This window comes from Microcaecilia unicolor, chromosome 2 (genome assembly GCF_901765095.1).
Source record: "Microcaecilia unicolor chromosome 2, aMicUni1.1, whole genome shotgun sequence".
NCBI classification, from domain to species: domain Eukaryota; kingdom Metazoa; phylum Chordata; class Amphibia; order Gymnophiona; family Siphonopidae; genus Microcaecilia; species Microcaecilia unicolor.
In genome coordinates this window covers 55,899,669-55,918,094 of record NC_044032.1, presented here as the reverse complement: position 1 = coordinate 55,918,094, position 18,426 = coordinate 55,899,669, and the positions used below count along the sequence as shown (strand labels likewise).

At 40.2% G+C, this 18,426-nt stretch overlaps 1 protein-coding gene across 1 annotated transcript in view; it reads right to left on the bottom strand.

The window, feature by feature from the left end:
* Positions 1-18,426, bottom strand: part of DCC (DCC netrin 1 receptor) — a 1,295,383-nt gene that overhangs the window by 123,089 nt on the left and 1,153,868 nt on the right. The window contains exon 26 of the mRNA XM_030191909.1: positions 11,649-11,804. Coding sequence (XP_030047769.1) covers positions 11,649-11,804 — 156 coding nt within the window. The remainder of the gene's footprint in view (positions 1-11,648; positions 11,805-18,426) is intronic.

Below are 18,426 nucleotides of genomic sequence, written 5' to 3'. Positions count from 1 at the left end.
AAGATAAAACATGTGGTAAAGCGCTGACACGTAAACCCTGTAGAACGCTTCAGCACTTTGCAGCGTGGTTTACCTTTGGTTTGTAAGTTTGCAGGTGGCATTCACATGCCATTTATCAAGGACATATCGAGTTCACAGGCTCATTAGCAATCATTGTCCTATAAGGAAAGCTAGCAGTATCCTTAACATCCAGTGGAAGACTCCTAAAGCAGGTCAGATAGGCTGAAACATGACTCGTGTCGAGTCTTGGATGTGTATGAATAAACTGTGACTCTTAGGAACATTGCCTGGCTTCCTTTTATGTGTCATATTTGTTGTGTTTAGTGTGTCTTCGTGAGAAGCAAAAGAAAAACAGTGAGGTATTTTATTATTATTATTTGTTACATTTCTATCCCACATTTCCCCACCTATTTGCAGGCTCAATGTGGCTTACATGGTGCCGGAGAGGTGTTGGTACATTCCGGACTAAACAAATACAAATACTAGGTTAAGTTGTGGTAGGAAGAGGTTCATGCGGTAGGAACCACACAAAGGTTCTTGTGGTGGAACCACATAGAGGAACGCAAGAACAGATGAGATTGTTTGGTGATCATTACGGACTGTAGTGTTGTACTGTCACAGAGTTCAGGCATTTATGTTGGGTCGGGAGGGTAAGCCTTTTGAAACAGGTCAGTTTTTAGTTTTTTCCTGAATTGTGGGTGATCGTATGTGGTTTTCCTCCCCTTTGTTGTTTTTTTTTTGTTTGTTTTTTAGTGTGTCTTCGTGACTGCGAGGGATTTTGTTCTTCTGTTTGTGTTGTTTAGGTCAAAAATAGTAATATAATATAAACCATGGATTTAGTAACAAATATTTAATCGAGTACATAATAAACATCAGCTTAACCTCATCGCTATTCCTATTAAAGCTAGCCCAGATCCCAACCTCAAATCATCATTTTAATCGTGTGTACCTCCATATAATAACATTGTGTCGTATAAACATCCCATGAATCAACCTCAAGTGTCTTTATAAAGCAAAACATGTAAATGTGAATAAAAGTTATATATAATGTGATCACTTAACTCAATGATGTTTTTCTCAGCACTAAGTAAGTAAAAGCACTCAATGGCTTTTTGGTAGCACTGAAGCACTTGTTTCTGAGGTTACAACATGACTTAAACTTTCAACAGATCACTTCAAAATTTAATTAGAATCTGGCAACAAGGCCTAATAATAGTGCAGGCTCATCATCGTGTTATATGTAACTTCACATTCACTTGCTTTGCTTTATAAATACACTTGAGGTTGATTCAGGAGTTGTTTATAAGACACAATGAGAGTCTTTTACTAAGGCACGCTCACGTTTTTAGTGTGTGCGAAAGATGTGGGTGCACTAAATGTTAGAGACGCCAATGCATTCCTATGGGTGTCTCTAACGTTTAGCTCACCCACAAGTTTAGCATGCACTAAAAACGTGAGCGCACCTTAGTAAAAAATGCCTAATGTTATTATATGAAGGTAAACACAAACGTACATACAAGGTGGTAATCCCCTAGCACAAAAAAAAAACAAAGAAAAAAGTTGGGGGAGAATCAATCCAATACCAACACAATGGTACAAAGAATGAGTTTATTAACAAGTTTTTAAAATGCAATCTCTTAAAAATGAACAGACTCAACACAGATCTGTATTTCAGCATGAAAGCGCCTGCTTCAGGAGTCAAGAAATCAAAGTCTGTTGTGAAATCAATGTTGATAAAGGAAATGTGAACTTGAAATCACTCGTAATTTTTCAAAACAGCCACATAGTCACAAAACAATGACCGCAGTTAAAAACCACAACACATAACACCAATGTTTATGATGTCTTCCATTTAATATTTATTACTAAATCCATGGTTTATATTTATTTATTTGTTGCATTTGTATCTCACATTTTCCCACCCATTTGCAGGCTCAATGTGGCTTACAATTTATCGTTATTGTTAAATGATAGATTGGAAGATAACAATTAGTGTTGCATAGAGAACATAATAGAAATTAAACAATTGAATTAATCAAGAAATTAAATCAGCAGATATAAGAGAAAAACAGTTCTGATTATAGGTAAAATGAAGATGTGTTACATTTGCATTTGCATTTGCTGATCTTTGTGGTATGCCTTGTTGAAGAGGTTACCATTTTTGACCTACCTTACTGTATTTGTGCATAAATTAAGGTGCCAAGTTACAGAATAAACCATATATATGTGGTTTAATTTAGGACAGCCTCTTTTCTGGATAAATTGAATTACTTAGCTATACAGAGAATGGATGAAAAATGCTATAATCCACGTGGAACTCAATTATATAACAGGTGCCCTAAGTTGGGCACCTATTTTGGCCCTATGATTCTCTAAAAAATTACCCCTGTAAAGTCTCTTTGAAAATTGACCTGGTTGTTTAATAAGGCCCCCAATTTCCAAAGCCTAGAAACTAAGAGGTGGGGAAATAAAGTTAGAAGTGTAACACTTATTTTCAGCACTAGTCACCTAAATTAGGTTCCTAAATCAAGGCAAATTGGCTATTCTAAATTCAAGAGCATAACATAAGTTTGTAAATTTAGGTGAATTTTCAACTGAAAAGCTAGGCTGCTAAGATTAGCTAAAAAACAGGGGAAAATTTAAGGACCTAACTTAGGTGCATATTTACTAAGGTATGCAAAATAGTTAGTGCAGGTATTAAAGCACACTGACCTTCAGCACAAACCTATGCTAACAGCTAGTGCACATTAAAACTGTGTATACAGAAAAAGTCTAGCACTAACTAGTTAGCACAGGATGGAGTGAAGTTTGGGCAGCGTATAGGCGAAGACTAGGTAGTCCCTTTATATTGCAATTAGTGTAAGGAAGGTAGCATGCACTGTTAAATGTGTAGGTAATACAGTTCACCTAATACCACCTCTGTAGGTAGTATTTGGTGCATTTTCTGAGGCTTAATGCAGAAAACTAGCCTGCAAATCTAATGCAGCAACAATTGGGGGGGGGGGGGGAGGGGGGTGTGACCAGCATTTTCCTTTGCAGTGAGGAAATCAGATTGCAGTTAGCACAGAGAAACAGGTGTTAAGGGTCTCATAATAATTGTCATTAATTACTATGCAGTACAATCTGCATGCTCATTCTCCATCTATGATCCTCTAGTTCTGCCATCTCTTTTACAAACTAGGGGAAGGAAAGGCTCTCAGGTGGAGACTTCCTACTTTCCTGAGGAAGGGAAGGATCAGATGCCATAGGACTCCTTCTCTAAGGAGTACCATAGATCCTTTTCTCAGTCCCATGAGTGCTCCTCATCGGTGTCAGCCAAGATTTCATTGTCGGAGGGCTAAGACCAAACCCGCCTCAATATAGATGTACCATGACCCCAAGAAGGGCATTGAGGTGTCAGCTCCGGCTGATGGCCATGAAGAACTGTAGCAAGAGGCATGGCTGGCACAAGCACCCCAGATGCCAATGCAATCTACAAGAACCCTGCCAACAGCTCAGGGAGCAAGGCCTGGAGGCGTTCATTGATGGCCGGTATAGGGAAAGGCTGTGGTGCCGGTTTAGAAGCAGGCTGCTGAATCTGCAGAGTCGAGACGGGTGCCTGGTTCTGGCTGTGTTGAGATCCACGCATTGGCACCTCCTGTATAGAGGGGGAGTTGTCCTCCCGGCACCGACGTTTCTTGGGGACCAGTGAAATCCTTGGTGCCCCAGAGCTCCAGGCACCATGCATCAAGGGGAATCAATGCTGATGCTTCTTCTAATTCCTGGCATCAATGCTCCCTGGTACTGAAGAGGATGACATTGAATCCTTTGATTCACCTCGAGGTTGAGTCCAATGACGATTGGTTCCGGGGGAGGGGGTAGGGGACTGCATAGTGGCTGGCATTGAGGCAGGTGGAGATCCAGTCGATGCACAGTCATTCCCAGTCTAGCAGCCATATGAACTGATGCACCCAATGCTAATGCAACACCCAATGCCGATGTCAACGCCAAAGTCACCGATGCTGACACCAACATTGAGTCTTCGGTCCCGGCTCCAAAAACCTTTTCTCTCGGAGTCTCTCTGGTCAATTGTGTTCACTTCTTCACAGAGGTATGATCAGGCCCCGTACACTGCAGACACTAAAAACAGGTGCCTTTGCCTTTGAGAAATGTTCACCTACTGAACTGTCATTTACATTTTCTCTTTAATATTTTTGTATTATGTCTGTAAAGATTATTGTCCTTAATTGTTGGCTGGTTTTTCTAATGTGGCATCTGGTTTCAATCCAATCTCTAACAATCAATTGATAATTATGGACTGTACTGAAAGCTGATACAACTACTTGATCCAGAACTTTCCACAGAATTGTAGAGGAACTGATAATTCATTGCTCTCCATTTAATCTACAGCTAAGGTAAGTTTTTGGTCTTTACTAACATAGCTTATGTAAAAGATGCAGAACTTTTTTTGTATAAACTGTTGGTATCTTGAACTTACACAGAGTTTATTTCCTAGAAAAAAGTTTCTTTACTCATAGGCAGGACCATCCATAGAGGGCAGAGCAACTATATATAGTCACAGCCCTACAATAGTCACACCTTCTGATACTAACCACACTCTATGAATAGCCAACATGGCAAATGTTACATCGGTTCCTCACAATGGAATAAGAGAACAAGTCAGACTGGAACAAATCCCAACACCGAAACTACTTTGTAGCAAAAAACCTGTTGCATATGCAGAACATGGACAGAATCTGACTAAACATTAAATATATAATCACAGATTATAAACAGAAATGTGAAGACAAAAACTGAACTGGAAACCTTAATAAGCAAGACTGCATGTACTCAAGATGTTACATATTACATTCCCAAATCTGGGATCTTCAAATCATGACAGCAAAAATAAAATGAAAATTTTTAACTTTGTTTTCCCTTCCACAATAGTGAAGATGTCAATGCCTCAACATAAAAATCCTCACATACAAAAAAAAAAAAAGAAAAGGAAGTCTAGGACTCAGATGCTCTAACATAAAATTTCTAAGCCACCAAAAAATGACAATACAATACATCAGGATACATCTAGCCAGCCTTGTTTTGGGATCTTCTCAATGAAAAATGAATTTAGATATAACCGAGTTTTTCCACGTCATTTAATCCAAGTCAGTCAGCATTTTGTCAAAGTTTAACTATCAATGGTTCTTGTTTTCCAGTTGAGACAGATTTTAAAAATTCTGAGAGAGATCCTAGACTCTAATTTATCATTTGAGAAACAGGTTACTCTATTGATAAAAGAATGTTTTTCTTTGTCTAAGAAGATTAAGAAGAATTAAACACCGTTTCAAGGGTTTACAGTTCAAATTGGTGCTGCAAGCATTGATACTGAGTCAGCTGGATTACTGAAACATGTTATATATATAAGATGTAACCGTACACTTTTGAAAAAGCTGCAGACTTTGCAAAATACAGCAGTCAGGTTGGTTTACTCTGCAGCAAAATTTGACAGAGCAACACCATTGCTGATTAAAGCCCACTGGCTACCCATCCAGGCTAGAATAAATTTTAAAGCGTGTATTATTGTTTTTAAGATACTGCATAGTCTAGTTCCTCAGTACATGCTCTCTCTTAAATTTTCCAACCTATGATAGTCTTAAGAAATTGAGAGGTCCTTTTACTAGTTAGAAATGACAAGTAGTAGTAGTATTAAGGTGCGCTGAAAAATGGGCTGCACTAGTGCAGGCGCGTGTTTTGGGTGCATGCAGATCCATTTTTCAGTGCACCTGTAAAAAAAGACTTTTTTAAATTTTTGCCGAAAATGGACGTGCGGCAAAATAAAAATTGGCGTGTGTCCAGTTTGGGTCTGAGACCTTACTGCCATCCATTGAGCTAGTGGTAAAGGTCTCGTGTAGTAACCGTGTGGTAATCATCTATGCGTACAGAATAATAATTACCGCACGGTTTCCGCTGTGCGCAGGAAAATCAAAATTATTTTCCGGCGCGTATAGTGGATGCACATAAAAATACAAAATTACTGCCTGGGCCACGCAGTAGCCGGGCAGTAACTCCAAAATGGTGTGCGTAGGATATGCGTACATGTCTACATGGCTTAGTAAAAGGGACCCTGAGAAGCCCATTTACCAAGCTGCGGTAAAAAGTGACCTGCTGTAATGTGGGTGCGTGGAATTGTCACATGGCAGGTCACTTTTTGCCACAGCAAGAAAAAAAATCTATTTTTAATATGGAGGTCATTAATGGCCATACACTAATATAAAAACTGAGCCCTTACCGCCTCCTATGTAGAAGGCGGTAAGGGTTCATGCGCTAATCCGGCAGTAATCTGCCAGGCATGCCTACTCCCCACCCCTGTGCTAGAAAATACAAAATTATTTTCTGGTGTGGGAAACGGTGTGTGGCAAAAACAAAATTACTGTCGGGCACCTGGGCACACCTGGCGGAAGTGTTATTGTGCCACATGCCACCTGCACAGTAGCCCTTCCACCGCTTAGTAAAAAAGCCTCTGAGGGATTTTTTGATATTACATTTATCCTCTGCTAAAACAATTAGGTTTATGAAGTTTTTTCCAGTTGGCTTTCTCCTTTGCAGTAGCTAAAACATCTTTAATTATCAGGCATCTCAATAGTTCTCTTTTGTTTCGGAAATCCTTAAAAAAACGTGGCTTTTCAAGAAATATTTGTCTTAAGTTTTCAGACCCTATCAATTGATTTGTAAGTAATTGTTATGTAGCAGGATTATTTTATGTACTATCCCAGTTAAGCTTGGCTTTCTTTATGTGATCTGCATAGAACTCTTAAGCCTATTTCCGGAATATAAGAACTGTATTAAATGAGATAGATTTTCATATAAGAGTACACGGAAATCTTTTTCCATCTCATGTATATTCATTGTGGAGCAGGGGCAGACTGACAGTGATCTGGGCGGTACAATAAAGCAGCGGTACAATTCTGGACTTTAAGGCAGGTACAATTATTTGATATATATATCTTTTCTATTCTATTCTATATGGGGACTCTTATAAACCGCCTTTAAACCTTAAGGTACAAAGTGGAGCACAGATGAAGATACTTCCCAAGAAGAAGCAATTTACATAATTATCACTATAGACCATAACAATTCAAATAAAAATTACATATTTAAGCACTTGTCTAGTAAAAAGATATGTCTTTAGTTTCTTAACGAAAAAGAACATAAGAAGGTGTAGTTCGTACATCGGTTGGAATACTATTCCAAATTCTTCTTGCTTGGAATCCAAACAACCGCTCCCAACAAATTTTGGGGTCCTTTTACTAAGGTGCGCTGAAAAATGGCTTGCGGTAGTGTAGGCGCGGATTTTAGGCGTGTGCCAATCCATTTTTCAGCGCGCCTGTAAAAGAGGCCTTTTTAAAAATTTTGCCGACAATGGACGTACGGCAAAATCAAAATTGCCGCACGTCCATTTTGGGTGTGAGACCTTACCACCAGCCATTGACCTAGCAGTAAAGTCTCATGCAGTAACCCGGCAGTAATGACCTACGCGTGCCAAATGCCACTTGGCGCACATCTGATAAACGTCCCAGAAAATAAAAATGATTATTCGGCCTATCGGATGCGCACCAAAAATGAAATTACCGCAAGAGCCATGCGGTAACTCTATTTTGGTGCACGTTGGGTGCATGTAGATGCTTATGTGGCTTATTAAAAGGGTCCATTTATAAACCATTCCTTTTATTGGAGTATCACGTGACTGATTAGTCTTACTTCTTAAATGATTACTATGACTTACAAACTGAAGAATCTCTCCCACCGATTCTAAATTCTGATCCTGAAGGCATTTGAACACTAGGCAAACAAATTTTAAAACGAATCCTAGAATCAATCTTAAGCCAGTTATCAGAGGTGTGGCCTCATGAAATTTATCCTTAAAAAAATGGCCTTGCTATTAAGCAATAATTGGAGCCGTTTTATTTGTTGCATATTAATAGAACAATACAGAGAGTTACTGTAATCCAATAAAGGTAACCATATTGCTTGGGCTACAGTTCTAAAACTAGAGGGGCTCAAGGAAGAACGTATTGCTCTCATCTTCTTAGACTAAGAAAAAACTTTGTCATCAATACATTTACCTGGTCCTCAAATGTTAGTCTTGAGTCTAATATAATTTCTAGAACTCTGGACTTGGTTTCAAATTTTAAGGATATTTTTGTTTCTCTCTTCTGTGCTCTTGGTGGCAGGCAGAACCGTGGGTGACTTTCACTAGGCTGGACCCAGCAGCTCCAATCGGACCTCAGGAGCAGTATGTAATTTGCATTTCCAAGAGCAGATGATCTTTGCACTTATATTTTTTGACCCTTTCAAAGAAAGTTTTCTCTTGCAGACAGAGGTTATGAGTCAACTTACACACGTGGGCTATTTTAAAACCCTAATACCAACTCTGAACTGATATAGTTTCCCATGTTAAGGGCATCCTAGGTAACTGCGCAGTTCTCTGAGCATGGGGGGGGGGGGGAATAGCATGCAATTAACATTGTCCGATGAGCTCGTTGTTTGCCGTGTTAGGGCCTTTTCAGCATTGTGCGCCAGTAAACATGGGCGCTAGTCCGGCACTAATGGCCTCTAGCACCTGTGAGCATCGGGGCCTCAGTGTGGGAGTTAGTATGCAGCAAGTGTCAACATGCAACATTGAGTGACCCTTTTACTAAGGCGCATAGGTGCCTACATGCATCCAATGCTCATCAAATTGGAACTACCGCCTGGCTACTGGGTGCTCCGGGTGGTAATTCCAGTTTTGACGCATATCCAAAACACGCAATAGAAAATATTTTCTATTTTATACCATGTGGAGCTTTCCTGGTGGTAATTGGCAGTTTACGTGCGCTGGCACTTACCACCCGGTTAGCATGTGAGACCTTACCGCTAAGTTAGTGGGTGGCAGTAAGGTCTCAAGCCGAAAATGGACGTGTAATGGTTTTCATTTTGCCGCATGTCCATTTTTGGCCACAAAAAAGGTCTTATTTCAAGGAGCGTGTGTCCAAAACAAGCGCCTACACTAGCGCAGGCCACTTTTCAGCACCTTAGTAAAAGGACCCCTAACTGTTGGCATAGCCTTCACTGTTACTGTGAGCTGTTTAACTCCCTTCACTACAAAACCCCCTAAATCTCATTATCAGTTAAAAGTCATTTTTTGTTCTCTGTGAAATGAGGTAGCAATGCTGAATGCTTGTCTTGGTCTGTGTGTGAATCCTGTTAAAGGTTTTTAAGTATTTTAACTGAATATCCTCCAAAGAGGACAAAGACTGCCAGCTGCATCAGATTTATATTCTATAACAATGCCCTGGATAAGGGCAGGTTATAAGTAATAAATCCAAGCCAATCTAATGCACATTACACATCAAGGGATCATCAAATGTAAGATGAGGCCTAACAGGGATGTGCATTCCTTTTAAATAAGATGGGACATATCATTGACATTTTCCATGTTATGTTTAACCTAATACAACAAGAAATAATGCAAAGTTTACACTTAGGGGTGAAGTCTGTATATGGTGCCGAAAAAAAAGCTGTGCTTAAAGTTAGGCACTTATGCCCTGGAATCGCCCCTAACTTTAGGTACGGCCATGTATATCAACTGAAACATGGTGCAAATGCACACATCTAATTTGGACACATATTCCTCCTTATTCTATAACAATGCACATAAATGCTAGGAATCCATGACCCTCCATTTCTGTGTCCCATTTTTTTTACTTGTGTATAAAATTTATGCACAGATCCCATGCCTAAATTTACATGTGTAAATTCCAATTAAATCTATTTAGTACCAATAACTGCTTGTTAAAATACCAATTATTGGAGCTAATTAGATTGTCATTCAATTAAATTACACACATAAATTGAGCATGCACACAAATTTGTGTGTGCAACTTTGGTGACTTTTATAGAATTAAGGGATTAGTGTGCAGCATCTGGCACACAACTTAATTTAAGGTCAGTTGTGCACACAACTTAATTTAATAATTGGCCGTTAATTGGAGTTGATAGTCAATTATTGGCTTAAATTGGTGTTAACTGTCTTTAATTGCCCGTTGTATGCACAACACCCTTATAGCTATTCTAGAACTGCATGCTCATTTTCTGTTGTGTGCAACGTCTAGGGGGTGTGGCTGTGGGAGGGGCATGCTTAGGTCAAGGGCATGCCAAGGAGTTATGTGCACATGTTATAGAATATTAGTGGTTATGTGCCTAACTGTCAATAGCTAGGCATAAGCACTTACACCAGCCTTTGACATGGGGTAAGTGTTCATGCCTATAGTTAGGTTTGAAACCGCAAACTTACATTCAATAGTGGACTGACAGTGTTCTGGGTCTCCGGGCAGTAAGGGTCACTGCCTGCCCCCCCGCCCCCATCCACACACTGCTGCTTCCTCGTACCCCACACACTATTGCACCCTCCAAGGTCATACCTTGAAGGACCCTGGTGGTCTAGTGGCCTCTTAGGGGCAGGAATGATCCCTACTCTTTCCTGCTCACTGCTGCTGCTTTGCCTCACAGCACCGTGTTTTCAAAATGGCTGCCAAGACTTCCTGTACTAGTCTTGCAGGAAAGTCTCAGCAGTCATTCTGAAAATGCAGCGGCGCCAGGCAGAGTAGCAATAGCGGGCAGGAAAGATTGAGGATCTTTCCTGTCCTCAAACAGGCCACTAGACTACCAATGCTCTTTAAGTTGGGACTGAGAGGGCTATATTTTGCAAGTGGGGGAGGGGGAGAGCCTCTGTTCCCTCAGACACTGCCCAGTTGCCTGTATGGTCAGTCTGCCCCTACTTATACGTGGCGTTGTCATTACACAATTTGCACTCAGCATGCATATTTCGGCACCATTTATAGAACTTACCCAACTATCCATGAATGCTGTAGGTGCACTATTACTCAATAGAGCACACTATTTGATTAACAGAGCACACTATTTGAGCAATAATGATGGCACTGCTCCCAAAATGAAAGAAAAGGTAAGAAAAAAAAACAAACAAATGGAAAGTCCCATCAATGACACAGGACCAAATCTAAACAAAATGAAACATTTGGGCCTGTATACCCCTAATGCCTAATATACTACTTTCCCGAAATTTCTAGCTTATGCATGCAGTTTTTGTTTTATAAAATACTATTTAAACCAAAAAGACTTACATCAATCTCTTTTAAGACCAAACAAGTTAAAAAAAAATCAATCTGTATTGATCCAAACACTGAGTTGGTAATGCTAAATTTTAAATGGGCATTAGTTCTGAAGATAAATAGGCTGTCTGTAAAGCAGTACATGTTGTAAAACCTACACTGGAATCCATTTGTTAATAAAAGGTAGCTGGCTACCAAGAGTAATAAGCCAAATGATCTATCAGCATAGGTATAAGGGGGGCAAGCTTTTACCAGGCACAGGAATTTGATTTCTCAAGCCACTTATGTTTTTCTAACCTCATGACCAGCAATGGTTCTGGCCACATGACTATCAGTCAGTGTTGACATGTCTGATAATGCAGAAGAAGAGGCGGTATATTATGTATGCCAAATGCATCTAAAAGGATAGGCCATTAAAATCTGAAATGTTACATCAGATTAGCTTAGCTTCAGTATAAGAAATAATATTCTTAAAAGAGGAAGAAAAAACTGTTCACTAACTTCGACCTGGTCCAAATCCCCGATCAACAGAGAGCGTTGGGAAGGGCACTGGGCGGAGAGTAAACTGCGGATGCGGGTAGCCACATGTTGGCGATGGCAAGATTCCAGGGTATTGGGCACTTTCGAGTGTTGGTACAGGGATGGCACTGACTACTGCTGCAAACAGAAAATGAAATTCTTATTAGAAGAGATAGAGCATGTGAAATGGTTAGAAAAAATCCAATAAAGTCAAATATTAAAACATCATACATTAGAGATAGGTGTTCTAAAAGAACACACAGAACAATCAAATAAACAATTCTGCTTTCCCCTGTGAAGTAATATATCTATACTACTAAAATTTTAATTAAATTACAAGATTTATTCACAGATCAATGCTTCTATTGATCTACCTTTTATTTACTGTTGTTTAAAGGGTTGCACCATCTCAATCTATCTTTGAGGTCGATGTACAAATAGGCGCTAACATTAATGACCTCAGCAAATATGCGCTAATGTAGTGTTTACTAGCACCCATGCACTAAGCACATTAATGCTTGGAATCAGGGGCGTAGCCAGACACCCAATTTTGGGTGGGCCTGGGCCCAAGATGGGTAGGCAGAAGAACTATTCCTTGTCCAACAAGTGATTTGGTCGCTCCCTTGCTTGCCTGCATGCCATATGGTCTCTCAAATATCCCTCTTCCCCACATACCTAAATAGCAGATTTTCTCAGGCAGCGAGCAGCAGCTAATAGACACTGCTCATGTTGGCCTCACAGCCTTCCCTCTGATGCAACCTCCTGTTTCCGCATAGGTGGGAATACATCAGAGGGAAGGCTGTGGGGCCAGTGCGAGCAGTATGTATCAGTTGCTGGGATATACAAGCAGGACAATTGTTGGGAGTTTTCGGCTAGTGGGGCTTGGGGATCCCTGCCAGCCACATCATAGGTGTGTTGCTACTGGGTGGGCCTGAGCCCAAAGTGGATGGGCTTGGTCTCACCCGGGCCCACCCTTGGCTATGCCACAGCTTGGAAGTGTCAAGTGTATTTAGTGATACTGTCAGTTTGCTAGTAGTAATACACACACAAATGTACACAAGTGAAATATATATAAAATATTTAAAATGATATTGTAATGTAGCAGCTAATATCAGAAAAGTTAATTACACTTTAGGAACCCTAATTCCCTAACATCGTCCCACCCATCCAGCAGGATCAAATAGGGGCCTCTGGCACCACCTCCCCCCAAAAAACAATCCTGGTCCCATATACCAAACTTCCAGTTCTTTAACTTCCTGATTCCTAAAACCAAAATCAGGAATCCAGGCCTGGAAAACATCAACCCATTCTCACTCATCCCCAAACATCCATTTACATTAGCAGATATTCCCAGATTTTTAGCTGGCATTCATTTGATATGCAAGTCAGTGTGTTAGTTGCACTATTTTGGATTTGATGCTAAGCTGGTGAGAGGGGTATTGGATCTCTTCTGCCAGTAATGGAATGAATGTATGTGTGTGCGTGCGTGCGTGCGTGCGTGCGTGGGGGGGGGGGGGGGGAATCTATGTTTTGCTGGGCTCAGAGGCCCGATTTCTCTTTGTGAAAGATGGGAGGTACAGAGTTACCCCTAGATTCTATATATCACGCCTAACGTTCTATATCTAAATCTAAGCATAATCTATAACAATGTGCTTAACTTAATTTGCTTAACAAGCCAATCAGCATTGTTAACAGAACTTAACAAGCAATAATGAGCACTAATTGGCAATAATTAGAATTTACACACATAACTCATTAAGCATATGCTGTAATGATCTGAGTCTAAATTCTAAACCATGTAGTTCAAAAGGGACATGGCTAGGGGGAGGGAAATAGGCATTTTGTGGGTGTTCCCAAATTTACGAACATTGTTATAGAATATGGCCCAGTCTGCGTAAATCTACATGCAAGGATTTATTCCACATTTTCATTCATATAAATGGAGGCACGTAGTTTTAGATGCCGGGCTATCAACTAAACATATTCTATATACCACACATAAATATTACAGACAGAATACGCTTAGGCAAAAATAATTTCTGTGTGGATTTTCAAAGTGACATATATTGAATCTCCCCCTATATGTTTAGAAACTGGAAGGTGAGAAGTACAGTGTTGTTTAAAGTACTAGGTCAAAGTACGTAAGTAAAAGTAAAGATAAATGCATATTTATACTTAAGTTAAAGTAAAAAAAATACAATGAAAAACACATTTAAAATTTACTCAAGTAAAAGTAAAAAAGTAAGTGCATAATATAATACTTTTTAAGTAAAAGTACTGTGGATACTAATATTTATATTTGTGTATGTGTTTATTAAATTTGATATATTGCTAATGGCAGTTGTATCACAACAGTGAATGCAGTAAATAAACATCAATTAAAATCACTTAACAAAAGTAAAAACAGGTCAATCAAGAACATGTTTTGACAACAGCTGAAACTTTTGAAAATGACAACTGATAGTGGACACACACATACTTATTAAAAGTGTCTACCAACGTTTAGGGGAAAGGATAAAGAGGGAACCTTACTATTTCGCAAAATGTGCCTTTTGGTGTGATAAAACATATTACAGTCCTGGATTTCAGAGCAGCCTCCTGCATTTGTGAAGTGGAGAAATCAATTACATCAGTTGCTACTACTACTATTTAGCATTTCTATAGCGCTACAAGGCGTACGCAGCGCTGCACAAACATAGAAGACAGACAGTCCCTGCTCAAAGAGCTTACAATCTAATAGACAAAAAATAAATAAAGTAAGCAAATCAAATCAATTAATGTGAACGGGAAGGAAGAGAGGAGGGTAGGTGGAGGCGAGTGGTTACAAGTGGTTATGAGTCAAAAGCAATGTTAAAGAGGTGGGCTTTCAGTCTAGATTTAAAGGTGGCCAAGGATGGGGCAAGACGTAGGGGCTCAGGAAGTTTATTCCAGGCGTAGGGTGCAGCGAGACAGAAGGCGTGAAGTCTGGAGTTGGCAGTAGTGGAGAAGGGAACAGATAAGAAGGATTTATCCATGGAGCGGAGTGCACAGGAAGGGGTGTAGGGAAGGACGAGTGTGAAGAGATACTGGGGAGCAGCAGAGTGAGTACATTTTTAGGTTAGTAGAAGAAGTTTAAACAGGATGCGAAAACGGATAGGGAGCCAGTGAAGGGTCTTGAGGAGAGGGGTAGTATGAGTAAAGCGACCCTGGCGGAAGACGAGACGGGCAGCAGAGTTTTGAACCGATTGGAGAGGGGAGAGGTGACTAAGTGGGAGGCCAGCAAGAAGCAGATTGCAGTAGTCTAAACGAGAGGTGACAAGGATGTGGATGAGGGTTTTGGTAGAGTGCTCGGAAAGAAAGGGGCGGATTTTACGGATGTTGTAAAGAAAGAAACGACAGGTCTTGGCAATCTGCTGGATATGAGCAGAGAAGGAGAGAGAAGAGTCAAAGATGACCCCAAGGTTTCGAGCTGAGGAGACAGGGAGAATGAGAGAGCCATCAACAGAAATAGAAAACGGGGGGGGGGGGGGGGGGGAGCGGGGAGGTGGGTTTGGGGGAGAAAATGAGAAGCTCGGGTTTGGTCATATTTAATTTCAGGTGGCGTTGAGACATCCAGACAGCAATGTCAGACAAGCACGCTGAAACTTTGGTTTGGATGTAAGGTGAGATATCAGGGGTAGAAAGGTAGATTTGGGAGTCATCAGCATAGAGATGGTAGGAAAAGCCATGGGATGAGATTAATGAACCAAGTGAAGAAGTGTAGATAGAAAAGAGGAGGCTCGTGGCTCCCACAAATGTAAACCAAAAAATAGAACAGATCCCAAGATGGAGGTCAAACAGCAAATGCTTTATTAAGAAAAACCCAGTGTGGCTATGTTTCGCCTGAAGGCAGCATCAAAGGTAACTCCAACAGGGATTAAAAGACAATGGTCCTTTGTTAACCAACTAAGAAATATACAGCAAAGCACATATTGAAAGACAACTCTCCCTTATTGGTCAAATAAAAAGAATAACAGCATCTACACACCACAAAAGAGCAGTTGGGTTTCTTTTAATGAAGCATTTGCTGTGTGACCTCCATTTTGGGATCTGTTCTATTTTTTAGCTGATTTACAGATCCATAGCACCTTTTTTATTTGGATTCCCACAACCGAAATACTCGATTTTTGAAACTATGGATTGGGAACAATAGATAGCAGTGAGGGACATCAGTATTTTCTATGCATTTTGTTGGTTAAGTGCATTTATTGTATGAGATATTCTGCTTATTATAAATTGTTTTGAAAATAAATATACTTGCTGGAATTTAAGTCAATGACTTCAACTACTGTTAACATTTTTATCCTCTACGATTCAATCCATTTGTTTGCTTTTAGTAACATTAAATTCTGAAAATGACTGTCAGTCTTTTTCGCTATGCTAGTTTAATAATAAAAATGACAGTCATTATTAAACCAGCACAGCTAAAAAGGCATTCTGTGGCTCCACTGGCAGGAAGTGGAGTGTTCAGTCTGATAAACAGTTCCTTCAAACCAGGCCAGACTGCATTACTACTGATGTTGTCTGACTGGGTCTGCAGGAATCTTTGTCTGAAACACTGGACTTCCTTTTAGCAAAGAATGCTTTACCTTCATTGTCATCACGATTATCTGCTTTACAACTAATCAAATCATTTGACCATTTCTTAGGAACCATATCAGGGAGGTGTCTGATATGTTGTAGACCCTTGTCCTAAGTGCTCTGACTGTCAGTCGTCCTTTGCAAAACTTGGTATGCAGGATTGCTGCTACAATTGCTTTTGAATCATCAAATAGATCACAGATGCATTGCTCAATTACATTTATGAGGGCAGTCACAAGAAGCTTACAAGTTGTTGATGCTTTAAGTCAATGAGTGTCTGATGAAGCTTGGTAATGGTTAGCAGCAAGTAGGCCATGAACATCTTCTTTTCTGACTGAAGAATGCTCAAAGATTGAGCAACAGGTTTCATTACAGAAACATAATCAACTAAAAAAGTCAACTCACCTGCAGTTAGTCTTTGAACTTCCAGTTTAGTGCAAACAGCATCGAATCTATCTTTACTATGATGATGAACCAATCAATCTCTCAACTGCCAAGTATATAGCGTTCCATCGTGTCTGCTTTGGTTTCTTGAGGCCCAGTTCAAATGAATCAGTTTCTCCAGCAGCAGCTAAGGTAGATCGTCCATATTTATTCCAACGTCTTTGGCATTTGGGAAAAGCACTTCAAGATATTTTCTTGTAGGTCAAATCACTTTCAGCTTTGTCAGCATCAGTAGTAGACACCAGGTTTAATGTATGGCAGGCACATCACATCATTTCAGCGCTGCTTGCATCTGGTAGCACTATTCAAATGTTAATAATAATAATAATAATAATGATGATGAGGAAGCTTGTAGACATGATTCCCACTGGGGTTGAAAGTTCCACAGACATCCAATGCCTCAACTTCTTTACCATCTAATTCATCACTTGCATTGCCATTTTCATCTTCATTATCATCGTCAGACTGTCCAAATACAGAGAAGGCTTTCATAAAGTTGAAGCTATTGTCTGTAGTTGTTCTAACAATTTTTCGTCTAATGGCAAACTCTGTATGAATGTCTTCTACAACTAATGCCAGAACGTCAAACGAGTGTGAACCTTTCAATCTTCTTAAGGCCAGACAAGCAGACTGTCTCTCTAAAGACTCTTTATCAATCCAGTGAACAGTCACTCCAATGTAAGATTTTCCATGTGATGACCAGCAGTCTGTTGTGGTAGAAACCTATGTCTGTTCATGAAGAATTGTAAGCAGCTTCAGCTTTAACTCCACTGCAGAATCACAGATTTTCTGTTTCAATGAGACCCGATTCATCACTGTTCTGTTTGGCTGAAGACCAGTAATCAACTCAACAAATGCAGGCAATTCCATTATTCTCATAGGCTGTGCTCCCTGCACAGCAAAATTTAAGACAAGACGATCCACTGTTGTTTGCGTGATGAAGTTTTTGCTGCATCATTCGGTTTACTGAATCATATTTTACTTATTGCTTCCAATTTCTCACATTCTATGTTAATTTTTCATATGTAACCACTTGGTTAGGATGTACTCTGAGCACATGTTTTTTTTTTTTTCAAATTTGATTGTGGATTAGCAACTGCTCGACATTCTGTGTATTTCGGTGTGCATAATAAGCATATGAGGACGACGGTGTTTGCATCTATACTTTTCAACTTAAACATTGTTGTCAAATATGGCCAAGAATGTTCCACATTTTCAAATGACTCTGAACTGGTGGGAAGCCCAGTAGCCCACCAATAATATTAAATTAAAAACTTTTTTTTACCTATTGAGCTGAGCTTCTTCAGAAGAAATCTACTGCCCCAATGAGGCCTCGGTTGGTGTGCAGTGCTGGAGAAGGTGCCCAAGCTGGTTCTGAGTCCTTATAGTGCTGCAGGGCTTGGGGAGATCTGAAGACTTGACTTGACTTGGCAGGATGGAGCTGAAGACAGCCCACTGCCCAGATTTCTCAGCGCAGCAACAGCAGCGGTACTGCCCGGCACCACTGGGATACCACTGACATGGGATGGGGGAAGGAGAGGGGCCAGCAGACTAACTTGTACTCGGGAGCCCCGCCCCTGCGCTGCTGCCTGCTTGCCTTAGTTCAAAAGAACAGAACTCCCCAATTGAAGTTTCTTTGTTGGTTCCTCCTGGGACTGTCTCACTGTGTCTAGTGGTGCATGTAGTCTCTTACAGGAGTGGCAGCAAACAACAACTT